Source organism: Rhinolophus hipposideros (genome assembly GCF_964194185.1).
Source record: "Rhinolophus hipposideros genome assembly, chromosome: 20".
Classification (NCBI taxonomy): domain Eukaryota; kingdom Metazoa; phylum Chordata; class Mammalia; order Chiroptera; family Rhinolophidae; genus Rhinolophus; species Rhinolophus hipposideros.
The window spans coordinates 5,999,763-6,015,236 of record NC_138066.1 but is presented as its reverse complement, the minus strand read 5'-3'; the positions used below and the strand labels follow the sequence as shown (position 1 = coordinate 6,015,236).

The window sequence follows — 15,474 nt, the reverse complement described above, 5'->3', positions numbered from 1 at the left end:
TCTTTTCTTATATGCTCATTATTAATGAACGTTTAGAATGGTTTTTCCATTCCCATTTTTTCATTGGATAATTGTATATTCATCCTATATTAAATAACTTTTCATGTCTTAGAATATTCTTTCTGTTAGAGCCCACTGAAAATGAGTTTTCAATAGGCTCTGATAGAAAAAAAAAGAAATTAAGTTTTTGGTATGTGTTTGAAAATGTTGTGCATAGATTTTAACTGATTCCTTCAGTGCTCTTGGGAGATAGAAGCACCTGGCTCTTTGTAGGCCTGTGGATTCTGCATGTGTGAGTCTGTTCTCTCCACTGCTCTCTTATTAAGTTTCCCTATATGTCCTCTTTAACCCAGGCACAGAGTAGGTACTCAGCATCATTTTTAAAAATTGATAATTTCAGAAATGAAAATGGACGGAGCAAGTTGGTCAGTGAGACGCCATGAAAATCACCCAGTTTATTGACACCGTCTTATGAGAATGTACCCACCCAGCCAGGAGCTGATAACAGTACGATGCAGGTGACGTCTTGTTTTCTAGGGTATTCAGTATGGATTTTTCCCTGTCTGTTGCAGGAAGATGCTGAAACTCTGTGGAGAGACAGAAGACAAGCTGGCTCAGGAGCTGATTCATTTTGAATTGCAAGTGGAGAGAGATGTGATCGAGCCCCTGTTTTTGCTCGCGGAGGTAAGAAGCGGAATGAGGCCTAAGTGAGCAGGGAAGGACAGAACAGTGGCCTTCAGTTATCCTACTCCAGCCTTACAACTGATTTTATCCCTGACTCTACTCTGTGACACTGCTTTTCATTGGGGGTCATGACTACACAACCACGTGGTCAGGACTGTCCAATATGGCAGCCCTTTCAGTGGTTCACTGCTCCATTCTCCCACCCACACTTTTCTCTGTTGGCATTCCAGTGGAGAAAGGGGCCAAGCTGGCAGCATCACCTCCTTCCCCAGCAGGGTCTCCCCTGCCACACCAGCCCATCACCCACCCATCCGAAGTCTTCAGTGAAATCACCAGCAGCCCCTCCTCACAAGGGACTGGTGCCCCACATCCAACAGACTCTGTGAGGCCTTTTAAGAGTTCGTGTTTATATAGGGCCCTTCTCTTGGACGTTAAAGGACACTAAACAAAACAATTTTGTTAAAAAGAAACCTTAATGTTGATGGGACAGTTTTGCTAGCTTCAAACAAGTGAAATGTTATCAGGTAAGAAAGGAAATGGCTGGAGGACTTTGTTTGCTCTGAACCCCCTTCACCTCCCCGTTGACTTTAATGAGCCGAACAAAGCCTAACGGGCGCTGTACCATAGAACTAACTGCCTGCAACACCTGCACAATGGTCATCACACCTGCACAGTGCTTGCCACTTGCCTCCTGTGGCTGTCGAGCTCTTAGAATGTGTTTAGTGCAACTAAGGAACTACATTTTTATTTTATGTAATTTTGGTTCATTTGAATTTAAAAGGACATAGCCACGGGTGGCTCTAGGCTACCGTGTCAAGTGTGGTTTCCTTTCTGGACTGTCCCCAGCACCTCTGTCTACGCTGGTGCTATTTCTGGATACATAATTGCCTAAGTGCCTAAAAGTATTCAAAGAGGAAATCCTAGCTATGGGGCTTTGATATAGACCAGCTCTAGACTCCTCGGAGGCCATCCCCAGCCTAGAACATTCAGGAGGGGCCCTGTCTTCTTCATACGGGTGGTCTGCCATTGCAGCCAACGTGAAGCAAACGCAAGGGGCAGGTGTGACCTGGGTGCTGAGCTCGCTGGTACCAGCAAGAGGCCCGTGTGACTCCCCAGCTCTGCCTGTGGGCTCTGTGGTGACTAGGGTGCCCCAGACAGTACCCTTCTCCTTCCTACTGAAAGTCTTTACACTGAGTCCAGTACTCACCCCTGCCTGAAGAGTGAATAGAAAGCATTTTGCAGAACTGGATCTTTCTCACATTTTTTCCTTCTATAAAAGCCACAGCCTGAAATGACTTTGGTTCAATTACGGCCAATTTTCCTTTTAAATTCTCACATCCTGCCCCACTTTTGCTGGGCCTGGAACCAAAATCCCTCATTGGAATGTTCAGTTAAGTCATTTTTAGAAATAAAAATATAAAAAGAGCATCCACATACAACCACTATGGAAGAACTTTTCATAGCTGAAAAAAGCCATGGCAATGTTTATTCATTATTTACTTTGGAAAAAAATCTTATTTCTATAAAAACATATTCTAACCACATTCCCCATCGCATCTCAGGTCTCCTGAGACCGATTCCCTTCATCCTTCTGCTGTCTGTTTTGAATTAGGTCTGTGTGTCAGATCTGCTTTTCTCTCCATTTTGGCCATTATGCACGTGGAGAGGGTATGATGGAGCCCTCCCTGTTTTTGTCAGCTGAGGTAAGAGCAGGAATGAGGCCTAAACGAGAAGGGGCACAGAGCCTCTGAGACGGCCTGGGTTGATGGGGGGTCCTGGCAGAGGTCCAGCGAAGAAAGAGCAGAGTTTAGCTCAGGAAACGGGATTAAGAATTTCATCTGAAAACAAGGAATGGGAGACCTCTGGCCAACTTGGTGGGTGGCTGTCAGTAGATCTGTAAGAATTTACCTTGAACTTCACTTTGTGTCTTTTATCTCCTGTAACCACAGGTGGAAATCCCAAATATTCAAAAACAGAGGAAACATTTAGCAAAGTTGGTGCTGGACATGGATTCTTCACGAACAAGGTACACTGGGACCTCTTTGCTTTTATTTTTGCTTCTTTGAAGGAACAGTGATCATATTTGGGGTGTGGGTGTGACTTTGTGTGTGGATGTGTGGCTGTCTTTATTCACCAAGTTTTTCTTAAGACTCCAGGCACTGGAGGTCAGAGCAGTGAGCGGAGATACCCAGCCCCCACTCTCATGGAGGCTGCAGCCCAGTTTGGGAGATAGACTCTAGCAAGTGAGCAAACACACAAGACAGTTTCAGGCACCATAAGTCGTATGAAGAAATAGCACAGGGTAATTTGGGAAGGGAATGATGGAGAAGGGGGGCAACAACATTAGGTAGGGTAACACAAAGAGGGCTCTTTTGAGACGACACTTGATCAGAGACAAACGATGAGTAGGCAGCTTTGCAAAGATCTGATGCAAAACTGTCCACAGCGGTGGGAATGACACATGCAGAGGCCCGAGGAGGGAATAAGGTTGACATACTCAGGTACAGCATGAGGCTAGCGTGGCCAGGGTAGAAGGAAAAAGGAGCAGAGACCAAAGTAGTAGAATGGATGATATGTCATGTCTATAATGAGGGCAGAATTTCAGATTCTGGGCACCAGAAGCCGGCTTTTCCTGAAGCTGACAGTGCACATATCTCCTTTCTGTGGCCATTCCCTAAACCTGAGACCATTATCATGGAAGTAAAGTTACAGCGGTGCTGCTGTTTTGCACCCGTCTCCCAGAATCCACCAGGGGAGTGCCAGAGACTTTGAGATGGGTTTGGCTGTGGCTGCCAAATGTCATGGTTGTGCATATGTGCCTTTGTATTTTTTACAGCGATATATGTGTCTTTATATAAGTCTGCAAATTGAAAGAATGCAGGGTCTTGAATATTAATATGGAAGTAACTCTTTGGTTCTCCTTTAGGTTCGTTGTAGGTCAATTTTAATAATCTCCACATCTTGTTTTAATTTTCTTGAAAAAAAGAAACAAAAACAGAATATACTGGGGCCAAGAGATGTAGGATAGCATCCTGAAGCAGGAGTCAGAGATGAAATACCAAGATTCAGGTCACCTATTTTCTAGACCTGTGACTTTGGGCAGGTCACTTAAACTCCCAGAATAGCTTGTTCACCTGTACACAGGTAGTAACAACATTTGTGGACTGACCTGGGGAGGTTGTTTTGAGTGTCAGATGAGACCATGTTTTTCAAAGTACTTCCCAAGTGCTTTATAAAAAGAAGCGGCTGCTGTAACTAGTTGGGACATTTTAATTCTGCATCTGGACCAATAAAAAGTAGTGGGCAGTCCCCCAAGACCAGAAATAAAACTTCAGTCAGCAGAAAAACAAAGGTTTCTTTAGTTAATTTAATGTTTCCCAAACTTCAGGCCACCTGAATGATTTTTGCCATGTGCTTACACATCTTTTAAAAATCGACTCACTTTTTTTCAAAATGAACCTATTTAAAAAATGTCATAGCCCTTTCATAAATTGAAGAGCAATGCCGTTTGCTACCAAGTAAACAAAAAAGTGAACAGGATGCAAGCAAAGCCAATATTATTAAATTTTAGATCCTGTTGCCTATGGAAGGCTGGGATCCTTGTCTCCTTTTGTTAAAAAGGAAGAGGCAGAGTTGGAAAGTTGCTGTGTAGCTCTGCTCACCCAGACCCGAGGGTCTCTCCTTAGCGCACTTGGAAGCATAGGGAGCAGGTTGCATGGGCAGTATTGGTTTGGTGTTACTTACCACCAGTCTATGTGCCACATAAAATTGCCTCTCATAAGGGTTTAAGTCCCATATTTAGGGAGGCAGGTAAGATAACTGAAGAAATGCTGACTGTTCCACTGTTGGGGTGAGAGTGGACACCACACTTCTGGGTTTGCAAAGTGATTTCCTACTGTGAGGACCTGGGTTTTTAGCTCTGAGATCTTTGCTTCTGTAAAGAAAACCCAAATTTTCAGCTGAGAGCTTCTGGTCAGAAGGTTCGATTCTAGCACCAAAGCTTATTGCCATTGTCACTTACATACTTTTTCTGGGTCCTTTTATGAGAAGGAGAGTTGTTACTCCTGGGTAACAGCCACGGTCAATCTAGTCCTGTATTACGTTTGCAATGGTGACGCCAAGTGGTGTGTGTATTCTGGAACCTTAGAGAAGTGTCATTAGTGACTCTCACCCATTATTTGACAACTTTTTTATATTTTCAGCTCATCTGTCTTATGTATTAAGATTTGGTAAGGAAATCTCTACCTCCCCTGTCCAAATTTCTATGCTTGTAAACATTAATTCAGACCTACAATCTCTTAGTTTCAGAGCAAGAAAATTCTTTTAGGTGATCCTCATATAAACCTGCTCCATCTCCTTTATCATACTGGTGGTTTTGCACAGCTCAGTCTGTGTAGTTGTGAGTTTGAGGATTGAGGATTGCTTTGAGGGGAGACTATTGGCAGTACAGCTCCTCAGAAACTTAGGCGCCTTCCATTCAGGTCTCTGCTTTAGTAATCGTGGTGGAAGATCCAACCCCAGGCCTCAGTTATGGATTTTCCATCAGTTTAGGTTATAGGCTTCAGAATGAAAGGGCTCTTTTAGCAAAGGTGTCCTCTTTCTTCCCACTTTAATCTCAGACCAGCCATTTCTAGCCTGAGTTAATGCGTCTTGGAGGACCTTGCTGGAAGCTACAAGAAAAAGCGAACCCACTCAACTTCCTGCCTTTTCCTCTAACCCTTCACTGTTAGGCAATATATGAGCACTGCATCCTGAGATACAGCTGTGAGAGTGAGACCAAGTGCAGTGCTCTTGAATAGCGGGGATATCCAGCTCCTCTCCTGGAATGGTTGGGTTCTCACTGCTCCCCACCCGGACCCCCTCTACTTTCCCATTTAGCTGGTTTGCACACGTTAGATTGTATTCCTCGTGGTATCCTCCTTTGATTGCCAAAGCTAACTTTAGTCCTGTTCTATCCTTCATGATTTACACTATCCAAACTAAACAGTATATTCCAGGTAGAGATAACATGCTGCCTTTTAAGAAAGGCAGGATCTTTTTCTCTATTATCGGTACATCTTGATCAATAGTTCTGTGGCTGGATCTTTGAATTCTACCACAACTCTGGTAGCCACTACCAAATCCAGCAAATTTATCCAGTGTTTAATTAGGTCTAACTCCAATGTGTACATTTGTCACTGTTCAGGTAAATCTGGCTTCTCTGCTTCAAAAGCCAATTATATAAGCCTTCGTATCCTCGGATAATACTGAAGCTTAGAATCCCAGACAAGAAAGAAACTGAAGGAGTTCATCACCCCCAAACCAGTATTATAAGAAATGTTAAAGGGATTTCTTTAAGAAGAAAAAGAAAACAAAAATATGAATAAGAAAATATCACAAAGAAAAAAAGAATTCTTACCGACAAAAGCAAACGTATAATAAAAATAGTAGATCAACCAATACTAAAGCTAGTACAAAGGTTAAAAGGCAAAAGTAGGAAGATCATGTGTCATTACAACAATAAATTAAGGGATACACACAAATGCACACATACAAAAGAAGTAAAAGGTGATGACGAAAACATAAACATGGAGGGGTGAGGAAAAATGTTAGTGATTATAGAATGTGTTTGAACTTAAGTGACCATCAACTTAAAATAGACTGCTATAAACATAGCTTGGTATTATGAAGCACATGGTAACCACAAGCCAAAAATATACAAGAGGTATACAAGAAATAAAGAGAATGGAATCCAAACACAACACTACAGAAAGTCAACAACATACATGAGAAGAGAGCAAAAAACTAAGAAAGGAACAGAGAACTACAAAAACAATCAGAAAACAATTAATAAAGTGGCAATGACTACACACCTTTCAATCATTACTTTAAACATAAATGAATTAAATGCTCCAATCAAAAGGCAAATGGATAAAGATGTGGTACATATTTACAATGGAATATCACTCAGCCATAAAAAAGAATGAAGTCTTACCACGTGCGGCAACATGTATGGACATGTATTATGCTAAATGAAATGGATGGAACAGAGAAAGACAGATACCATATTATTTCACTTATATGTGGAATCTAAAAAGCAAAAATAAATGAACAATCAAGACAGTAGCAAACACATAGATGCAGAGAACACACCGATGATTGCCAGATGGGAGGGAAGTTGGGGGAGCTAAGAGAAAAAGGTGAAGGGATTAAGACATACAAATTGGCAGTTACAAAATAGTCATGGGGATGTAAAGTGCAGCTTAAAGAATATAGTCAATAATATTGTAATAACTATGTGTCAGGTGGGTGCAAAACTTATCTGGGAGAATCACTTTGTAAGTTATTAAATGTCTACTTTGCTTTACACCTGAAACCAATACAATATTGCATGTCAACTGTAATTGAAAACAATTTTAACTAAAAAAAATAGAGAGAGATACTACTGACCCTTCCAGGAAAGACCCATGGACCGAAGAATCTCAGAGATCAAAGGAGGAAGATACAATTATGCACAAATGGCATAAAATCTTAAACTATACAGTTTCTAGAAGAAAATACTGAGAGAATCTGCAAACTTGGGGTAGGAAAAGATTTCTTAGTATACAAAAAACATGAATGATAAAACAAAAAAGTTAATAAGTTGGACCTAATCAAAAATTTTAAATGTTGCTCTTTGAAAGACACTATTTGAAAGATGAAAAGTTATGCCATAGAATGGGAAAAAATATTTGCAATACACATAACTGTCATAGGATTTATATCCAGAATATATAAATAATGCTTACAGCTCAATATAAAAATACAGAAAACATAATTTTTAAACGGGCAAAAAATTTGAAGTGACACTTCACCAAAGAAGATATGAAAGGCCAATAAGCACATGAAAAATGCTCAACATCATTTGTTGGTGTTGAACATTAGTCATTACACTAATTTTAATAATAATGAAATACCACTGCACACCCATCAGAATGGCCAAAAATTAAACATACTGACCATATCAACTGTCAGCAAGGATATGAACCAAATGAAACTCTCCTACAATGCTGTTGGGAATGTAAAGTTGTACAGCCACTTGGAAAAAGAGTATGGCACTTTTGAAAAATGTTAAAGACTGTCATTTGATCTAGTCATTGAATTTCTCTTTATCCAAGAGAATTAAACGTAAAAGTTTGTACATGAGTATTCATAATCAGCTTCAATCAGAATAGACCAAAGTAGAAAACACTCAAATGTTTCTCAACAAGTAGATAAAAAAAAAAAATCTGATATAGTCACACAATGGAATACTATTTAGAATAAAAAGGAATAAATTATTGATATGCCAGTAAAAAATACTGAACTTAGAAGATGAATAAAAGATAATAGATAAGAAGGGTGGAGGTAAACTCAAGGAAGCTTTATGCTAAATTAAAAATTGTAAATCAGATTGAATTGAAATGAATGTGAATGATACACAAACATCTTTTCTGCTGTAGGTTTGTTTTGACAAAAGCAAAGAAGGAGCCCCATTTCTTTCAAAAGTCAGCCTCACTTTGGGGGTGGGGGACATGTATCTCAAGGTCAACCTCTGGGTCCAGGACACTCAATGTTTCTGCTGAACAGCTATTTCTGGTTCCTACTGCTATGGACTGAATTGTGCCCCCCACCACCAAATTCATATGTTGAACCCTAACCCCCCATGTGCCTATATTTGGAGATAGGGTCTTTAGGAAATAATTAAGGTTAAATCAGGTCATAAGGATATGGCATTAATCCACTAGGGTTGGTGGCCTTATAAGAAAAGGAAGAGAGAGTGTGTCCTCTCTGCATGCATTCAGAGGAAAGGCCCTGAAAACAGAGCGAGAACCTTGATCTTGGACTTTCAGCCTCTAGAACTGTGAGAAAATAAATGTCTGTTGTTGAAGCCTCCCAGTCTGTGGTGCTTTGTTCTCGCAGTCCACTCACACTAAGACACCTACCTTCTTTGGAAGCGAGAGAACTAAAGAAGTGGATAACTAGAAGTGGAATTCTGGAGCTGTGTCCATGTTAAGTAACTCTGGGACGGCAGCAGAGCCTCATTTGCATCAGGAGCAGTTCCTCATCTCCCATCTCTGCTTCTCTCCACATATAGGCATCTTTCTCTTAGCTCCATTGTCTCCATGGTCACTGGATGTCCCGTGGGCTCATTCTCCCCAGTATGAGCCCTCTTTCTTTTGTCTCACTCCTAAATGTACAAAGGAGGGTTTCCACGTGTCTAGATGTTGCTTATGTGCCACTTCCTTGGCCTGTCAGTTGGCCAAGGTGACGAAGGATGGCACAGGCTTGGCTTACATCAGGGACCCTCATCTGGATCATTTACTGTGAGAGCCACGCAAAACTGGCAGCTCCTTTTGGCCCACACATTAGAGCAGCAGCAGGACAGGACCTCAAAAAGTGGAGGCTGCTGGTGACAGAGGAGAAAAGACTGCATAGATAAGACAATAAATATCCCACTAAAGAAACTTCCCTGTTTGTTTGCCTTCCAAAAATTTTTCTGGATTTCCTATTTCCCTCCACTTACCTCGCACTTGCCTTTTTCCCTCTTCTCCTGGTCCTTGAAATGCCATACTTTTATTTCTGGCCGTTTTCTTTCTTCTAGCCTTTGTTAAAGCTTATACAGAGGGTGCGAAAACAATGTATACAAGTGGAGACTTTGGTCAAAGTTACTCAAGCAGTAATTCGTTGTAATCAGAAGTGTCTGGACGCTGATGGTAACCACTTTGAGCACCTCTTGTAATTGCAGACGTCAAACGTGACTTGTATTCATCTTTTGTTATCAATATATATTATTACAATTTTAATAGTTTTTTCCTTTCCTAAAATGTGTGTATATTTTTTTGGTACCCTCTGTATTCTGTCTTTCTCTCCCCGGGATCACACAGTGATAGCTAACCTCCTTCCCAGAGAATGATGGTGTCACATCAGCTACTTTAGTGGGAAGAAATGGACTTTTCTGCTCTTCAAATTTGAAAGTTCATGCTCTTCTTGAATAAGAATGCTTGTTTACTCTCTTGTTCCAGAATCCGTTTTTTCCTCTTAACAGAGCAGGACAATTCTTAAGTTTATTTGTGGAACAGCTGACTGAGAAGACCACCAGACCTTGAAATCCATGATTAATGTCACTTTTCCCAGCAGATCACCACCTATACAATGCTTTCCAAGCTTCCCTTACAATTGTGTTGTTCCATTTCCACAAAGGGACCATTTGGGGGCAGCTTATCACTATTTTATAATATCAAAATAGATCACTTATATATTGCAAATAAAATTTCCTACAGAGGGAGGGTAGAGTGTATGACTTCAAACTACCAGGATTTTGACTAAAGTACAGAATTTGGGGTGAGGGATGGAGGGGAATAAGGAAGAAAAGAAAGAGATAACTTTGGAAAATGTCATTATTTTAATATACATATCGTAAGTATAATTTGGGTTTTTAAAAACTCTAATCCAGATCTATAAAACCATAAAATCAGCATAGTGTTGGTGGTCACTTTATTTTTTATAGTTACAGATTGGTTAGTTTTGTGGTTTTTCTTCCGGTAGCATGAGTCAGCTGGCATGTATAGCCTGACCCCACAGTCTATCGTGGAGATATATTCATTATCTGAGATCTAAATCACAGACACGGCATTTCGTATTTTATTTGAGAAAAGAAAACCCACAATATTTTAACACTTTATTTAAAATGGTTAAACCTGGGAGGTATCAATTAAATATATCATTTCTGTAGAGCAAATATTTATAAGAAAGAATTGGTCAGGAATTTTTACTAATTCTAATCTGTTAGCTTAGATTTCAAACATCTTTGAGTAGAAATTTTCCTTTCTAATTTTCCCTGAGTTCTTATCTTGCATATGGAATCTTTCCCAGGACATGTGTCTATCTCTAGAGTTTCAAGCCAGTTTGATGTCCCAAAGCCTTTTTAAGTAATTTTCCCATGAATGTAGTTTTGAAGTGACAAAGAATCCTTAATTTGCTACTCTTTGCTAATAGCAAAAATAACTTTAGTTTCCCTTTCTTGTATCATAGAGTCTTGCACTCTTCTGTTTGTCTTGCATGTAACAAAAGAGAAAAGAAAAATTGTGTAGAGAAAACACCTAGAGATTAGATTCTTAACTCTCAAAGTGAGGGGACTATTTCACTCTTTTCCTGTACATTGGATGGAGCCTGCTGAGCTGTCTGGTTTGATCTGTACACTGTTGGCCAGCATGGTGTTTAAAATAAATTATTAAATATATTGCCATATTGCATCAGGAGAGTTCACGTGACAATTTTTGGCTTCTCCTGTCAATGGAAACATCTAGCAATGCACGACCCACCCTTCTGCCTGGGCCCCATCAGCCCCAGGAAGAGCAGCTGCCTTTTACACAGTGCACGCCCCACCCCACCCCACCCCACCCATCCCACCCAGCGCCCCATCCCCTTCCGCTCGCTGTCTCTCCTGACTTCCTGAGACTGCAGCCAGGCATCAGTTATCATCCTGCTTACACTATTGTTTTTCTTACAGCTGAGAGGTAGTTTTATACTTCATAGCGTTGTTCCAAGTAGGAAATAAAGGATTGCATGGACTAGTCTTGGAGTTAATAGCCCATTTGACTTACTTTTCTTACCTACTGGCCCCCAGAAGCCATTGAGTTTACAGACTCAGTGGAAGAGGAACCCACTGCCTTTCCCTCCTGTGGCTCATACTGTCTAGTGTAATTGCAACCTTCCTTCAGGACCTGTTTTTGGTAATTCTCTGATAATGACATAGCAACCAGAAATACAGAGGGTGCCAAAAATATATATATACACCTTTAAAGAAAGGAAAAACTCAAATATATGGTGATGGAAGGAGAACTGACTCTGGGTGGTGAACACACAATGGGATTTATAGATGATGTAATACAGAATTGTACACCTGAAATCTATGTAACTTTACTAACAAATGTCACCCCAATAAATTTAAAAAAGGAAAAACTATTAAAATTGTAATACAGTGAATGACACTAGCATTCATTTATTACTGCCATATTTTGAGAGAACATGAAACTACACATTGCTACCGTAATTCAGCTTCAAAAAGTAATACATAGATAACATCTCTTTAAAAGTATAGATGTTTTGGTACCCCCGGTATTTTGTACTTCCCTATAAAAGTTTCCCGAGTAGCTTCCTCAGATGGTGAGTATTCTCTGCACAAAGATGTTTAAGAAAACATACATGAGGTATCTAAGCCTTGATAGGAAGTTGTTTTGTGCTTACCAGTGGAGATTTTTGTCTTCAGATTTGTTTTCAATCTTACCTGCATGTCCTCTCACCTGGCACACCTGATTGGCTTCAGTGAGGTAGGTAAATGTTTCCAAACTCAAATGCCCACAGGATAGGCAGGAAACTTAAAGGAATGACATAGAAAGCAGTGGTGATGTCATTTGGGCTTAGTGTTCAAAAGACAGTAGGGAAAATGGTGGCAGTCTTGGGAATGTTTGCCCCGTCTGAAGGGGCAGCTGATCCTCAGCTTCCATCACCAACTGCTGAGTGGAAACTCGAGCCCCCATTCTCCTGCTCTAGTAGTATTTGGTACCTTTTATTATGTCTCCTTTCACATGTAGGGGTGTCGTTCTCTGGGTAATACTTGTAACCAGCTATTTTCTCAGCCTTCCCACAACATCCCTAGGGTTCTACCTATCTCACACCTCTCCTCTTTTTCTCCTATTTTCCATCAGGTGGCAGCAGACTTCCAAGTCTTCAGGTTTGTCCAGCAGCTTACAGCCTGCGGGTGCCAAAGCTGATGCCCTCAGGGAAGAGATGGAGGAGGCTGCCAACAGAGTGGAGATTTGCAGGGTACCCCCCTCTTTGCTCCTCTCTACCAGCACAGATGGGGGAGCCCTAAGGGAGTCCCTTTTTGTTCACTGGAGTTCTAGTAAAACCTGAATAGTGAGCCTCTGCTTGAACTAATTGGCCCAAACCTTGCCTGCTGGCATCTCCAAAGAACCCAGAGTTGTGGCTTTGCCAGTGATATAGACAGGGGGACAGCTGTGGGTGACCATTGGTGTTCCTGCATGTAGGCAAAGAAGAAATGACCTTGGTTTCTGCATGAAGCTTTTATAAGTCATCTGAGTCCCAACTAACAGTTTCTAAGCCACACAGAACTGTTAAGAATTTAGACAATACATGAGCCTTGACTCACCGTTGATACTAAATTATCTTGTATGTCTTTTAATATTTCCTGAGTCACTTTATCAATCCTTTGCCACCTGGGAGACATTTATCTATGTTGTTGAAATGCTAAGGAGATTGTCACAGAGGAGAACACTTCCCACTAGCTGAGAGGAGTGCCTCCTCCTAAGAATGTGCCTGTACACTCAGGAATGATAGAGACCCTTCATTACACGTGGTCAAATGTGTCCCATCTCCTTTCCCTACAGACGTTTTACAGGGCTTAATTAGCAGTGCACCATCCACACCACTCTGTGTATATGTACGTCTGCATACATGCAAATCTGTCAGTATTGGCTGAGATCCAAGGGACAAAAAATCTCATGTTCTGGAACTATGCTGGGTACCCATTGTCTTAATCACATAGTTCTAAAGGAGAGTAGCCACTTTGCATGCAGACGTCTCTGTTCTTTGTGGCTCTGTCTAGTTTCATTAGCTTGTCCATTGGTTTATCCTTTTATGATCACCCTGTGCATGTGACTTTGACCTTGCAATCAGGTGACATTCAGAGTCAGATAGAATTTCTCTTAGAATCAGAAACACTGAAAGAAGGTTTAAGGAATTCATTATCTCCCAGCCTACAGCACTGTGGAACCAAGTCACGTAAAACCAATGCTTCAGTCTGGGATCCATCCTGAGTAAAGCTGACTGCTCATTTGAGCCCCTGTGTAAACGCAGATACCTAGCCAGTGCTATTCATGAAACACAACTCTTCTCTCCTACTGATTTCACTTTTACGCTGTGTATTCTCTTCCTATGTACCATGGATATTTGTTCTTCAGTTAAGAATTTTGTTTCTTACAAAATTACTTCTTTAGTAGATCAGGAGGGTGGTGTTAAGAGGGGCTCTGAATGTGATTATCCAAGTACATCAGAATAAAAGTTTAACAGCTTCATTCGTTCTTGTGTAGCTTCTTACATTTGCTGGGTTTACCCAAAAGAGTATTACATTCCTCTTCAAAGATTATAAAAGTAATACATGTTCACCATAACCAGTGAAAAAATATGAAACTATGTCAAGAAAACACCAATAATTCTCCCCCTTCTTGCCCAGCAACCAACCGCTCTGTTTGCAAAGAAGGTGCCCAGTTTGACCTGCTCGCCAGTATTCATTTAAGTATCTGTTGTGAACTATTCACTGTCACATTCCAAGTGGCCACAGAAGTTATAAGGATAAGGAAGCCAGTGTTCGAACCTGTTAGATAGCCTTCCACCCACTTCTTCACAATCATACGAACACACACTCATGGATAGCATTCTCCGTTACTTGTTTTTTGTATGTTTGTGTGTGTCTGTGTGTTTATAAAACAGTTACGCTGTTTGTATTCATCCACCACTTACTTTTCTCAATTAACAATACATCCTGGACATCTCTCCAGGTTAGTAGCTATAGATCGAACTTAGTCTTTTTAGTAAGGTGCACAATATTCAATAGTAGGGATATATGTCTATATACCACGTTATTTAACTATTTTCCTAGTGATGGGTATTCAAACTAGTGTGTTTTGTTTTTTGTTTTGTTTGGATTTTGGCATCAAAAATTATGCAATCAGCATCCTTCTGTGTATGTTTTTATACACTGGTAATTTTTTTTCTGTTTAGGATAGAGTCTCAAAAGTAATATTTTTAGGTCAAAGACTATGTATACGTTTTAAATTTTAATAGGCCTTGACAGTTTACTTCTCTCAAAAAAGAAGTTGTAATTCACATTCCCACTGGCAATATACAGAATTGCACATTTCCCCTCACCTTTCACTGTAAGGTATGTTTCTTCTTTCCAGTTTTTGGCAGTCTGGTGAGGGGAAAACACTACCTATGTTACTGTAATTTTAATTGCTCTGAATATTAGTAGTGATGAGTATATCTTCATGTATTTATTGGACATTCTTCATATAGACAGGCATTTCCAATTTGGGAAATTGCCTATGTATATTGGCAAATGGACTGCTATTTCTACTTCCTTTAATATCAATTTATATGTTATCTGTATACGAGGGATATTAAACTTTCTTCTCTCTGTTGTGCTACAGATAGTTTTTCTAGTCTTCCATTTATCTTTTGACTTTGCTTCTATTGCTATCTACCATTTAAAACTTAATCATATGCATGTATTTGCTTTGCATGGGAAAAGATCCCAGGGGATCCACCAAGCATCATCCACTGCAGGGTTGATAACTTGTTCTTTCATTTCTTTTTAATGTTTTTAACACATTTTATACGCCTATTTTGTGCATTTTAATATACCTGAAACTTACTTTTATACACCACCATATGAAGTAGATTTCTTTTGTTGTTTTCCGGATGGATAGCCATTTATGGCAGCACTTACTTATTATTAATTTATTTATTTATTAAATAAGCCACCTCTCCCTAAAGTGAAATCCTGTCATCTAATTCCTCAAATTCATTTCTGCAATCTATATTCCATTAATCTGTTTATTAGGCTATTTCTGGGATAATACTGTACAGTTTCTATTCTAGTGACTTTGTAGCAGTTGTAATATTCAGTAAGATAACCCCCACTCTCTTTCATCATTATCTTGGCTAGGCTATGACCGCTGTTTTATTACAATGATCATACTGAGTTAT

General features: G+C 40.1%; 1 protein-coding gene across 6 annotated transcripts in view; it reads left to right on the top strand.

Annotated features, from left to right (window-relative positions):
* Positions 1–15,474, top strand: part of ARHGAP44 (Rho GTPase activating protein 44) — a 170,696-nt gene that overhangs the window by 105,468 nt on the left and 49,754 nt on the right. For all 6 annotated transcript variants that reach the window (XM_081027057.1, XM_081027058.1, XM_081027054.1 and 3 more), the window contains exons 5-7: positions 573–684; positions 2,634–2,710; positions 12,393–12,510. In XM_081027057.1, coding sequence (XP_080883183.1) covers positions 573–684; positions 2,634–2,710; positions 12,393–12,510 — 307 coding nt within the window. The remainder of the gene's footprint in view (positions 1–572; positions 685–2,633; positions 2,711–12,392; positions 12,511–15,474) is intronic.